Source organism: Peromyscus leucopus, chromosome 8b, assembly GCF_004664715.2.
Source record: "Peromyscus leucopus breed LL Stock chromosome 8b, UCI_PerLeu_2.1, whole genome shotgun sequence".
NCBI classification, from domain to species: Eukaryota; Metazoa; Chordata; class Mammalia; order Rodentia; family Cricetidae; genus Peromyscus; species Peromyscus leucopus.
In genome coordinates this window covers 87086817-87100664 of record NC_051086.1, presented here as the reverse complement: position 1 = coordinate 87100664, position 13848 = coordinate 87086817, and the positions used below count along the sequence as shown (strand labels likewise).

General features: G+C 53.1%; 1 protein-coding gene across 1 annotated transcript in view; it reads left to right on the top strand.

Annotated features, from left to right (window-relative positions):
* Positions 1–11825, top strand: part of Mrc2 (mannose receptor C type 2) — a 61471-nt gene extending 49646 nt beyond the window's left edge. Inside the window, 14 exon segments of the mRNA XM_028865147.2 lie at positions 29–189; positions 287–354; positions 1914–2014; positions 2282–2424; positions 6665–6779; positions 6903–7066; positions 7227–7335; positions 7868–8106; positions 8242–8410; positions 8503–8652; positions 8950–9069; positions 9305–9484; positions 10264–10290; positions 10393–11825. Coding sequence (XP_028720980.1) covers positions 29–189; positions 287–354; positions 1914–2014; positions 2282–2424; positions 6665–6779; positions 6903–7066; positions 7227–7335; positions 7868–8106; positions 8242–8410; positions 8503–8652; positions 8950–9069; positions 9305–9484; positions 10264–10290; positions 10393–10619 — 1973 coding nt within the window. The 3' untranslated portion in view covers positions 10620–11825.
* The last annotated feature ends 2023 nt before the right edge of the window (positions 11826–13848 follow it).

The following is a 13848-nucleotide window of genomic DNA, read 5'->3' as shown; positions in this document are numbered from 1 at the left end:
CTGCTCCCACCCCCCGCTGCTCCCGCAGGCCCCCAGGACTGGCTGCGCTTCCAGGACGCAGAGTACAAGTTCTTTGAGCACCACTCGTCCTGGGCTCAGGCACAACGCATCTGCACGTGGTTCCAGGCAGAGCTGACCTCCATTCACAGTCAGGCAGAGCTGGAGTTCCTGGGGCAAAACCTGCAGAAGGTGGGCGTGAGAGGCAGGGCGTGGCTATGGGTTCAGGAGAGGCAAAGGTTGAAGACAGGGACCCTGCTAACCCTTACCTGCCTGCCTCCTTCTCCAGTTCTCCTCAGGCCAGGAGCAGCACTGGTGGATCGGCCTGCACACGTCGGAGAATGATGGACGCTTCAGGTGGGAACGCTGGTGGGCGGCAGGTGTGAGAGGGGGCACGTGTGTGAGTGGCTAGCTGTGTCCCCAAGCTAGAGGTGTCGGGGCTGACCAGACAGAGGCAGATAGACCTGCATTTGAATTCAACTCCGCTCCTCACTGGCTGCATGGCCTTGAACAAGTAAGTGGCATGTTTCTGGCCTCTGTTTTCTTATCTGAAGGTGGCGATAGGGTGACCTGCCTCCTGGGATTCTTGTGAGGATTAGAAATAGCAAATTGAGGGGCTGGGGATGTCGCTCAGTGGTGGAGTGCTTGCCTAGCATTCTCGAGACCCTGGGGTTGATTCCTGAACTACAGAGCAAACAAATTCTCCAAAACACCAAAAAGTTTTATTTCTATAAATCATTCATCAATCAATCCAATGTTATTATTTAATTTAGGTATTTATTTATTTTGAGACAGGGTCTCACTGTATAGCCATAGTTACCTATGTAGACCAGGCTGGTCTTGAACTCACAGATTCCCTTGCCTCTGCTTCCCAAGGGTTGGAATTGAAAGGTATGTGCCACCATACCCAGTTATTTTATTTTTAAAGGTTAATCATTACTGAACTACAGGATTCCTTTAATTATTTTTAATTTTTAAATGGTTTTAAAATTATGTATATGCATGTATTTCTATGTGTGTGTATATACATGTGTGTGTGGGTACCTACAGAGTCCAAAAGAGGACACCAGATCTCCTGGAGTTATAGGTGACTGAGCTACCCGTGTGTGTTGGGAACTGAACTATGGTCCTCTGGAAGAGCAGTACACACTCTCAACAGCTGAACCATCTCTCCTGCCCCTCAATGATGATCATTTTTAGGCTAGTTTCTAACTAGACATAACATTTTAAAACTGGCAGAAGCCATGATTTGCTCAAGAACACTGTTGCTCACACACCTCCTAGGTTATTTTATAGCATATACCAGTTTGCCAAGTTCCAGATGCCAAAATGCTAAGCTATCGCATCTGCTCTGGTCCACCTCGTTGTGGCTTCCTGCTCTGGAGACCCTGGGAGCGTGTGGTGTTGACAGGTTCCCATGCCACCACCACTTCTCAGTCAGATCCACTGGAATAGAACATTCATGTCCTTAAGACACCAGACCTAGCCAAAAGCCACTGCATATCACAGTGTTCTGTTTGATAAATAACAATTTTAAGTCCTTACTACAGCGTCCAGCAAGTACCGGGTGCTACATGATGGTGGCACTTTCCCATCATACCTGTGTCACACCGGGAACAAACTGGCCAGCACATGGACAAAGCAAATGCTGGTTCCCAGGGGACTACAGTCAGTCCCTGTCTTACATGCATTAGGGCGCCAAAGCAGAAGACGAGGAGTCAGTGGAGATCTGGGCGTTTCCTGGCCGTAGGGTTTTCAGGCATCTGAGAGAGCTGAGTGCATGCTGGGAAGGGCTTTTCTTGGAGCCTGTAGGCCTGGGGTCTCCGGGTGCACTGGGCTGTGTGCTCGTTCAGCCCCGTCTGTGCCTCCAGTGCTGTAGATGGAGGAGGCTGAACCTGAGTTCTGTGGCTCCACAGGTGGGCAGACGGCTCTATTATAAACTTCATCTCCTGGGCACCCGGAAAACCTCGACCCGTGGGCAAGGACAAGAAGTGTGTGTACATGACAGCTAGCCAAGGTGAGGATGAGGAGGACCAGAGAGGATGTTGTCAACGTGAAGAAGGGGTTAAGGTTGGGGGTATCCAGGTAGGCCTAGGGGGCCATTGGTCTCTTCTCTTTGTGAGCAAATTGAAGAAGGGCTATATCCAAGGAGCAATGGGTGCATCCATGGCCAAGGACACAGAGGACTTCAGCTCGGTCCATATTCTCAGAGCATGGGACCAAGAGCGCTGCCTGCCCTGCCCTGCCCTGCCCTGTGGTAACAGTTCTCTTCTTCCCTTCACAGAGGACTGGGGGGACCAGAGGTGCCATACAGCCTTGCCCTACATCTGTAAACGCAGCAATAGCTCTGGAGAGACTCAGCCCCCAGACTTGCCAACTTCAGCCCTAGGAGGCTGCCCCACTGGCTGGAACCAGTTCCTCAACAAGGTAGGAAGTTGAGAGGGGCTACCAAGAGAGCCAGGGGAGAGGATGGGAACATGGGATGGCTGAGCCTCAGGAGCCTTGAGCTGTTTAGCAACAACAAAACCATGCATGACCTCTCGTGTGCCAATGAGAGCGAGGCTCCTTGGAAAGTGGCTCAATGTATGATACGTGGGAGCGAGGTTATCTAAATACTTCTGCAAGTGTTCTAGATCAGCAGTTGTCAAACTTTTTAATAATGAAATCTATTAATAAAACAAAATATTGAGCATTTATATCCAATCTGTATGTGTGTATATGTTATTTATGTATATGTGTATGAACATACAAATAAAATTTATAGTTACTTCTACACTAATGAGACTATCATCACATGGAGTCAGATATGCACAAGAACAGAACTGAGAGCCGGCGTGGTGGTGCACGCCTTTAATCCCAGCACTAGGGAGGCAGAGGCAGGCGGATCTCTGTGAATTCAAGGCCAGCCTGGTCTACAGAGCAAGATCCAGGACAGGCTTCAAAGCTACACAGAGAAACCCTGTCTCGAACCCCCTCCCAAAAAAACCCCAAAAACCCAGAACTGAAAACAGATAAAGACTGAAAATGGTATGTTTAAAAATTCTTAATTAGTGGAATGAAAATATGTTTGGACCACACAGCTGATCAATTATAATAGTTAATATTTATGCAATTGTAATAAGAACATGCTTGCATATATTTTATTCTCTTGTTTTGCAATATAAGAATCCATTTCTTTTTCATTTAAATTTATGTTTTCACTGGTACATAAAAACATCAAAATGACAGATATGTCAGGGTGCCATGTAATGTTTTGGCACATTCATACATTGTATAATGCTTAAGTTAGGGTAAATGAGACTGTCTCCTTGAAGGCGTATTCTTGCTTGAAGGGAAGCCATCCTAAGTCCTTCCTTCACGCTGTCTGAAATGCTCAATACATTCTGTTCTGCAATCACCTCACCTCACAGTCACTTTACTGATCGCTTTATGACGCTGTCACCTTCCCAAACAGCCACCTCACCGCATGCTTACCTTACTGCACCGTGGCACCGAAACAGTTAGGATCTTACATAACTTTGTCTTAGTACTCAGGAACCAGTTTGTTTTTAACCAGGGTTTCTCTGTGTAGCCCTGACTGTCCTGGAACTTGCTCTGTAGATCAGGGTGGGCTAGAACTCAGAGATCCTCCTGTTTCTGCCCCCCAAGCACTGGGATTAAAGGCATGGGGCATGACCGCCCTGCTTATCTCAATTTTTTTTTATGAGATTAAAACACACACACACACACACACACACACACACACACACACACACACCCCTTTAGAGACAGGGCCTCATGTAACCTAGGTCAGCCTCGAATTCACTATGTAGATGAGGGTGACTTTGAATTCTCGAAGGCCCAAATGCTTGGATCACAGGTTTGTGCCGTTTTATGCAATGCTGGTAATTGAACCTAGAGTCTTCTGTATGCCAGGCAAACACTTTACCGACTGAGCTATATGTCCAACCCAGAGATGAACTGAATTTTTCAGTGTTTGTATGTGGGTGGTCCAGGCACATGCATGTGTGTGCACAGGCCAGAGTTGACCTTAAGTGTTTCCTTCATGGAAAACTTAAATACGAAGGCAGGGCCTCTCAGCTAAGCCCAATGCTTGCTGATCTGGCTAGTCTTGCTAACCAGTTAGCCCCAGATATCATCTGTCTCCGTCTCCTGCGTGCTGGAATTACAAGTGTGCCACCACACTTCCAGCATTTACATGGGTGCTTGGGATCTGAACTCAGGGCCTCGGGCTTACCCAGGAAGCACCCGACTCACTGAGCCATCTGAGCTATCGTCCTACTTTTTTTTTTTTTTTTTTTTTGATACAGGGTTTCTCTGTGTAGCCCTGGCTGTCCTGGAACTTGCTCTGTAGACCAGGCTGGCCTCAAACTCACAGAGACCCACCTCCCCTGCCTTCAGAGGGCTGGGATTAAAGGTGTGTGTTACCACTACTTGGCCCATAGTAATTCACTTTTTATATCCACATATGGATGAGATCACACTGTGTTTGTTTTTCTATATTCTTTTTTTTTTTTAAAGATTTATTTATTATGTATCCCATGTTCTGCCAGCATGTATGCCTACATGCCAGAAGAGGGCACCAGATCTCATTATAGATCGTTGTGAGCCACCATATGCTTTCAGGGAATTGAACTCAGGACCTCTGGGAGAACAACCAGTGCTCTTAACCTCTGAGCCATCCCTCCAGACCTTCTATCTATATATTTTTTAATTATTTTCCTTCATTTTTATTTTATGTGTATTTCTGTACACCACCTGTTGTGTGCAATGCCCATGGAGGCCAGAAGAGGGCACCAGACTCTCTGGAACTGGAGTTACAGACAGTTGTGAGCTGTTCTGTGAGTGCTGGGATCCAAACCCAGGTCCTCGACCACAACAGCAGGTGCTCTTGGCTGAGCTGTCCCTGTCACCCAGTTTTTTTTTTTCTTTTTTCTTAATAACATTTAGAAAATTATCTTTCCTGGTGTTTTGAAGCTGGGCATGATGATAAACACTTGTGCCCCAGACCCCGGAGGCTAGAGGATGTTGGGAGACCAGGCCAGCTAGGGCGACATGGAGAAACTGCTCAAAACAAAAAAGCCCAAACAACAACAACAAAAACTCAGAAAACCAAAAATGGAGAGGAGTTAGGGTTTTGGCTCATTGGTAGAGTGCCTGCCTAGCATGTGTGAGGCCCTAAATCCAACATACACACACATGTGTGAGGCCCCAAATCAACATACAAACACACACACACACACACCAAAAAACAAAAAAAAATAGTGTTAGGACATAAGTCAGTTGGTAGTGTTAGCTGTACATGAAGCCACGAAGACCTGAGTATGATCCTCAGAACCCCCAAATCAAAAGGCAGGCAGGTTGTACGCACCTAGAACCCCACTGCTGGGGAAGCAGAGGCAGGAGAATCCCTGGGATTCATTGGCTGGCCAGCCTAGCCTAATCAGTGAGCCCAAGCCAATGAGAGATTGTGTCTCAAAAACAAAACAAGGTGAGGCAAACACACCCGAGGGACAGCAATCCTCTGGCCTCCACATGCACACACATGCACTCACACCCACACATGCACACACACGCACTCACACCCACACATGCACACACACGCACTCACACCCACACATGCACACACACGCACTCACACCCACACATGCACACACACCACTCACACCCACACATGCACACACACGCACTCACAACCACACATGCACACACACCCACTCACACATGCACACACACGCACTCACACCCACACATGCACACACACACACTCACACCCACACACGCACGCACACGCACTCACACCCACACACACGCACACTCACACGCACATCACACCACACACCACTGCACACACACGCACTCACACACACCACCACACACCACACACACAGCACTCACACCCACACAACGCACACGCACTCACACCCACACACGCACACACCCACCACCCCACACACGCACTCACCCCCACACGCACTCACACCCACACACGCACACACACGCACTCACACCCACACATGCACACACACTCACACCCACACATGCACACACATGCACTCACACCCACACATGCACACACATGCACTCACACCCACACATGCACATATGTACTCACACCCACACATGCACATATGTACTCACACCCACACATGCACACACACACTCACACACACACATGCACACACATGCACTCACACCCACACATGCACACACATACACTCACACACCCCCCCACACACATGCACTCACACCCACACATGCACACACACACACTCACACATACACATGCACACCTAACCACCAAGCTGGGTGTGGTGGTGCACGTTTGCAGTCCCAATACTAGGGAGGCTGAAACAAGAAGATCATGAGTTCCAGGTCAGCCTGGGCTACATAGCAAGACTTGTCTCAAACAAACAGTAACAAACCCCGTCATCCCCCGGCCCCCAAACAAAAACGACAACAACCCAGAATCCAGGCATTTGTGAATCCTGTGACAGGACCAGAGGGTGGGGCTTTGACCAGGGAGATCCATATGCCCTGTGCCTGGTGTTACTGCCTGGATCTGAAAGCCCCCAGGGATTAGCTGCTGAGGGGCACCCAGCAGGCCTTCTGGGTTTGTGGAACAGGGATGTAGAGCTGGGTGCCAATCATATCCCCTGCCCCACAGTGTTTCCGAATCCAGGGCCAGGACCCTCAGGACAGGGTGAAATGGTCAGAGGCCCAGTTCTCCTGTGAGCAGCAAGAAGCCGAGCTGGTCACCATTGCAAACCCCTTAGAGCAAGGTAGGGCAGCCTATGGGGAGAGTCGCTGGCGTCCTCCAGAACAGCCGCCCCACAACTGGCTAGAGCAGGGCAAACAGGGGCCCACTCCATCACTCTTGCCTTTCTTCTGGGGGGGAACTGTAGCATTCATCACAGCCAGCCTCCCCAGTGTGACCTTTGACCTCTGGATCGGCCTGCACGCCTCGCAGAGGGACTTTCAGTGGATTGAGCAGGAACCTCTGCTGTATGCCAACTGGGCGCCAGGGGAGCCCTCTGGCCCCAGGCCTGCTCCCAGTGGCACCAAGCCGGTGAGGACACCGTTCTGCTTTCTCCTGCCCCTGTTGTCTTTGGTGCTGTCCCCCCCCCCCGCCGCCCCTCCCGTCCCTCTTCTTCCGGCCTCAGCCACCCTCTCAGGGGCCAGTGGTCTGAAAGGCACTGGGATTCCCCTGAGTAGCCCCTTCCCCCCAGACCAGCTGTGCGGTGGTCCTGCACACGCCCTCAGCCCACTTCGCTGGCCGCTGGGACGATCGGAGCTGCACGGAGGAAACACATGGCTTCATCTGCCAGAAGGCCACAGGTACCACCGGCCACCGCCGCACTGGGTTTGTGGAACGGGCGCGTCGAGCTGGGTATCAGCCACATCCCCTGCCCCACAGTGTTTCCGAACCCAGGGCCGGGACCCTCGGACTGGCTAGCTGCTCTGGGCCAGGCCAGAAGGAACCAAACGTTGTTCCTCTCTTCAGGGGCCCTAGAGGTCCCTCCAGAGTCCTGGATCTGCTTGGGAAGCAGGGTCTCAGGAGGGAAGTCGGTGGGCAGCCAGATACTGGGTTGTGCGACATGCTGGTGTGCCTGGGGTCAGAACCCCCTAAGACTCAATATCAGGGTATCTCCAGCTCCCTGCAAGGTTCCCCGGACAGGAGTCTGTCAAGGCCCTAGCCTTTCTCTGCATGTTAGCAAACAAAGCTCACTAATAAGAACAGTGACTCACACCAAGGACTGATCCATGCAGCTGTTCCCCGTGAAGACCTGCTCCCTGGGCTAGCCTCATACCTGGGAATGGGGTAAGGGAGGCAGAGCCCAGCCTAAGCCCTGCCCCCCCTTCTCCGTAGACCCCTCCCTGAGCCCATCCCCAGCAGCAACACCCCCTGCCCCTGGCACTGAGCTCTCCTACCTCAACGGCACCTTCCGGCTGCTGCAGAAGCCGCTGCGCTGGGAAGATGCTCTCCTGCTGTGTGAGAGCCGAAATGCCAGCCTGGCATACGTGCCTGATCCCTACACCCACGCCTACCTCACCCAGGCTGCCCGCGGGCTGCAAGCACCACTGTGGATTGGGCTGACCAGTGAGGAGGTGGGCTCCCAAGTCAAGCTTTTGTCTCCCCTACCCCCACCCACCTTCTGCCTTGGTTTCCTTCTTCCTGCCTTGTCTGCCCCCTCCCTGAGAGTCCGTCCCCTTTCTTCTCACCCATGGCCGCCTCGCGCCCAGGGCTCACGGCGATATTCCTGGCTCTCCGAGGAGCCTCTGAATTACGTGGGCTGGCAAGATGGGGAGCCTCGGCAGTCGGGAGGCTGCGCCTACGTGGACGTGGATGGGACCTGGCGCACCGCCAGCTGTGACACCAAGCTGCAGGGGGCAGTGTGTGGGGTGAGCAGGGGTGAGTACCACCCGCTGGGGCCAAGGCTCGGGCGTGTGCACGTGGTCCCGGGAGGATGCGTGGGCCGCATCCTCAATCCTGCACTCCGACAGGGCCCCCTCCTCCCCGAAGGATACGCTACCGCGGCAGCTGTCCTCAGGGGCTGGCGGACTCGGCCTGGATCCCCTTCAGGAATCACTGCTACTCTTTCCACATGGAGCTGCTGTTGGGCCACAAGGAGGCGCTGCAGCGCTGCCAGAGAGGTGGGTGAGCGCAGGCCCGCCCGGCTCCCAGACTCTCAGACCAGAAGGAATTTCACCTCTGCCTCTAAGTAGCACTTAGCTCACCTTTTAATACACAGACCCTACTGTGACGTGTACAGTATCCAACAGCACACACGCGCGCGGCCGAAGAAGAGGGCTGGCGCCGCTGTGAATGGGGGTGGGCTGGGGTGGGCTGGCGCGTGTGAATGGGGGTGGGCTGGGGGTGGGCTGGGGTAGGTGGGACTCTATCAACATAAGGAGGCTGTTTGCCCTGACGTGGGCTTCCTTTGCGTCCAGCGGGTGGGACGGTTCTGTCCATTCTTGATGAGATGGAGAATGTGTTTGTCTGGGAGCACCTGCAGACTTTTGAAGCCCAGAATCGAGGAGCCTGGTTGGGCATGAACTTCAACCCCAAAGGTGAGTGCCCTGTGTAAGATATCGGGGAGGCCCAGGGCTCAGGCTGCAGGAGAGATACCGTGATCTCTGAACTCGGGAAGGTTAATGAGAGAATATGAGAGGCTAGGCCAGGGAGCAGGTCTCCACTGGGCATTGATCAGTCCTTCGTGCCAGGGTTTATAGGTGCTCCCTCCCACCTATAAAAGCCCCCCGCCTGTCCCCCTCCCCACATCTCCTCAGCGCCTTCCCTCCACAGGAGGCATGCTGGTCTGGCAAGACAACACAGCTGTGAACTATTCTAACTGGGGACCCCCTGGCCTGGGCCCTAGCATGCTGAGTCACAACAGCTGCTATTGGATCCAGAGCAGCAGCGGGCTGTGGCGGCCTGGCGCGTGTACCAACATCACCATGGGCGTTGTCTGCAAGCTCCCTAGAGGTAAGCCGGGCTCCCAGAAGGCACATGCTCGGCCCTCCGTGCCCACGGCTGGGCCTTGGTGCACAGGGGCAGATGCATTGTCTGGGAAGGCGCCAGGTACATTAGTCTGTAGCAAAGACTGACCCCGAGACTTAGTTCCAAAGTAGGCAGTCAGCGCCAGAGGTTAGCAAGTGCCATCATGCTCTGGTTAAGGACAAAGGATATGGTTCAGCTCTGCCTTCTGAGGCCTGGGGAGGTGATCCAGTTAGCAAAGTGCTTGTCACGCACGCAAGCATGTGGATGAATTCAGATTCCCAGCATCCGGATAACAGCGTGCATTCAGTGCATGGTTTGTGACCCCAGGACGGGAAGAGGTATCTGTGTGTGTGTCTGAAATGATAGGTCCCTGGAGCTCATTGGCTGGCCAACATAGCTGAATCGTGAGCTATAGGTTCAGTGATAGACCCCACAGCTCAAAAGAAATAAGGTAGAGAGCCATCAAGGAGGACACACGGTACAGTAACATTGACCTCTGACCTCCACAGCCATGCACATGCACACTCACCTGTAAGAACACGTCCATAGACCGTCGCCACACGCACACCTGTCCCATCTGAGGCAAGTCTTTGAACTTCCTCCTCTCTAAGATGGGAATCATAGTAGCTGGGTCACAGCGTCACCGATGGTTCAGTGTGTCTGCACAGTGACATTCAGTCAGAATTCACAGGCATTTGCTTGAATTATGACTATGATTTCTGTGAGGACCGATTGTGATTGACTGGCTCTTCCCTCTTCTACAGTGGGAGAGAACAGCTTCTTGCCATCAGGTGAGTGGAGGTGACAAGCCCTGAGCCTGGCTCTTCCTTTGCCCCCTCTGTCCCTGGTGGGCATGGCGGTGGCCTGATGTGCGTTCCCCATGGTTACCTCAGCAGCGCTTCCTGACAACCCGGTGGCTCTGGTCGTGGTGCTGATGGCCGTGCTGCTCCTCCTGGCCTTGGTGACGGCAGCCTTCATCCTCTACCGGCGCCGACAGAGCGCGGAACGTGGGTCCTTCGAGGGGGCCCGCTACAGTCGCGGCAGCAGCTCTGGCCCAGCGGAGGCCACCGAGAAGAACATCCTGGTGTCCGACATGGAAATGAATGAGCAACAAGAATAGAGCCAAAGGGCGTGGTCAGGGTGGGGCCGGAGCTGGGGAGGCAGGGGCTCCAGGCCAGCAGGTCCCCATCACCCACGAGTCCAGCTGGTCTGTGGATGGCAGCCCTCGGGAGTTGCTAACTGGGAGCCAGGGCTGAGCATGCGATGAGGTGGGAGTACCCACCCTCCCACAGACGCTAGACTGAGACCCGGCTGAGCACAGTGGGGGCGTTTCCCCTTTCTCCTGGACCTGGGACCTTGTCACCTGGGCCTGGACCCCCGTGGTAACTGGAGGCAACATGGGAAGGGAAACGAGCTTATTTCTGCCTCTCTCTCCCCCCAGATCCCTGAGCCTAAGCCTGCTGACCCACAGCCTGGGACTCTTTGCTATTTGCAGCCTTGGAAAGCCTGCCCCGACCCTTAGGGCGGCTCTCTGTCGCTTCTCTCCTCCGACCTGGCTACATCAGTCTCCGTACCCTGCTCTCAGGCCTTTTCTCACCCAGTGCCTCCTTCTGAGCCAAGGCCCTGGGATTTGGGGGGGCGGTCCTCTCTCTCTTTCCTCTCTCTCGTTGGGGGTCAACTGAAGGGGCCAAGCATCTGTCAATCCTGTGCCTGCTGGAATGGACCTAGGGTGTGGCAGGAGGGCCTAGGTGGCTCAGGGCTAAGAACCAGGGCACCAAGTGTGGTGTCAGTTGGAATGGAGATGGGGCCGGGGAGGGACACCTTATCCACTCAAGGGGGTGTCATCTCCTGCCGGTCAGGGGAGGGCTCTGTCCCTGAAAGAGTCCCCTGTGGGGACCAAGATAAGTTCTGTAATGTCTCCAGCTTCAGGCTCTGGTTTGGAGAGAGGGAAGAGGGGTGGGCGTCAGGGGCCCTGGAGAAGCAGTAGCCTAGGACAGGGCCAGGTGCTGCCATCTGCTGTGGCTGCTCGCTCAGCACCTTTTCAAGAGGAGGGACCCAGCCAGGACGGAGAGCACCAGTCCCCAAGTCCCAGTGTGTGTCCAAGTGCAGGGCAGTGTGAACAAAAACTCAAAAGACACAGACCCTCTCTTGTAGTTCTTGATTCTCTAATGTTATGTGCTATTGTTTTTTGTTTTTTTAAAGAAGAAAATAAAAAGAAAAGCAAATGAATAAAACACCTTCCAGAGGCTTGAGATATCAGTGTTCCGGGTCCTTTGTCAGCCCCATCCCCACATCCCTTTAAAGATAAATGACAGCTTTGCATTTGCTCCGTTGTGTGATTTCTGTAGCCCGCCGTTTTGCCTCTGACCCCTTGGGAACACTTCCTCTCATCATCCTTCTGGCCCTGCTCATTCTCTTCTTGAAGAACTCAGGAGCCAGGTTGTCCTTGCCTGTAAGCATGTGAACTCGGGTCACTGAGTGTGAGTAGGCACAGAGGACCCATCTTCTGGGGTTGGGCTGTTGGAAGGGGCCTTAAGGATGAAGGAAGAGTGTCCTCACCGAGTGCCTTTGAGTGCATGCGATAAGCACTCCATAAATGCTAACCGCTACTGTTGTTTCTAAAGTTTTATTACATTTATTTGTGTATGGTGTGTGTGTGGTGCACCTCTGCATCACGTGTGTGGAGGTCAGAGGGCAACTGGCAGGAGTCAGTTCTCTCCTTCCACTGTGTGGGTCCCAGGGATCAAAGGCAGGTTGTCACACTGGCGGTGAGCATCTCTACCTTCTGAGACATCCTGTTAGCCGCCCGCTGCGGTCAGTTTCTGGGCTGGGCTTTGAGGAGGGTCCTAGTCCAGCCCTGAGTGGCATTTCCTCAGCAGCCTCCTCTCAAGGCTATCTGTGGTACCTGCCTTCTGCCTGCTAGAAAGTTCTCTTCTTCATCTGCACTTAGATTCAGCAGGTGTTTGAGTTGGAGACACTTAAGCAAACAAAGGGGGGACCAAGCCAGTAAAAGAGGAGAGCAGTGAGGGGGAATGAATGGACCGGATGCCAAGGTTCCCACCACGGGGAGTGAGACTGGGCCGGGAGGAGAAAGGGGGGGTGCCATGTAAACACCTGGGCAGGGTGGGAGTGGAGGGTCCCTGACGTCTCAGGGGACCAACGGGGTGACTGGAGGAGAGTGGCTGGGTGGGTCATGACCAGGAAGCTGTGGGACATCAAGAATGCTGTCAGTGAGACGGCTCACCTGACCTTTAACACCACATTGTGACTGGGGCAAGGGACCAAGACAATGGATGGGAAATGGGCAAGTGAAAGCAGGAAGGCCATGCAGAGGAAGCTCTTGTAATAATTCAGACCTCGGAAGCGGGCGGTTTGGGCCATAACGACAGCCACAGTTAGCGGCATCGAGTGTTCTCAGGCTTGCCTTGGTCGTGACTTTTTATATCTTAGTTCTATATTTTTTTTTTTAACTATGCACTGCGGTCATGTGGTGGGAAGCCTAAAGGATAGAAAGGGATGCATAAAGACACACATTGACCGTTCCCTCATTCCCCATCCTCCCCACCCCCACCCACCCTGAAGCCTTCAGCCCTGCTGGTTTCCCAGTATTTTCCAGTGTTTGTTTCAAGGGGGGGAAAAAGGTAGTAGAGGACACATGAGCGCTGGATTTGCCTGAGGGGGCATCAGCCACTCTCTAGGAGTCAGATATACCACTGGAGAGGCAAGGGGTGTCAGGAGGTACCTCAAGCCTCCCTCCAGGACCGCAGGATGAAGGAGTACCGCTGCGGAGATGGGACTTCCCTGAGTGGGAGGACCCTCCTCGGGCTGTCCCCACCCTGCATCTCTAACAGGGAGACCATGGGAGGGCGCTAGGCCAGCCCTCAGGAAAGGGACCCGAAGTAGGGTCCTTAATGATTAACCCACTTTACCCTGCGTGGTTTGCTCTCCAGACTGAGGCCAGAATAGCCCCTTTGTGAGTCCTGTGCTCTGCCATTGGCCTTGGCTCAAGGATTGCTTTGACTGGCTGCTGGGAGCCACTCTGGGGGCAGGGGCCAGCGGTTCCCCTTGGATACTCCTGACCCCTGTCCTGAGAGAGAAGAAATCAGGGTGATGAAAAGCACTGTTTGTGGGCTCTATTGGGTCATTTGAGTAGATGAAGGAATGAGGTCCCAAATGTCCAGGGTCACCCAGGGGTGGTGTTTGGCGTCCATTTGCTTTTTTTTTTTTTTTTTTTTTTTAAAGATTTATTTATTTTTTTTTTTATGTGCATTGGTGTTTTGCCTTCATGTATGTCTGTGTAAGGGTGTTGGATCCCCTGGAACTGGAGTTAAAGACAGTTGTGAGATGCC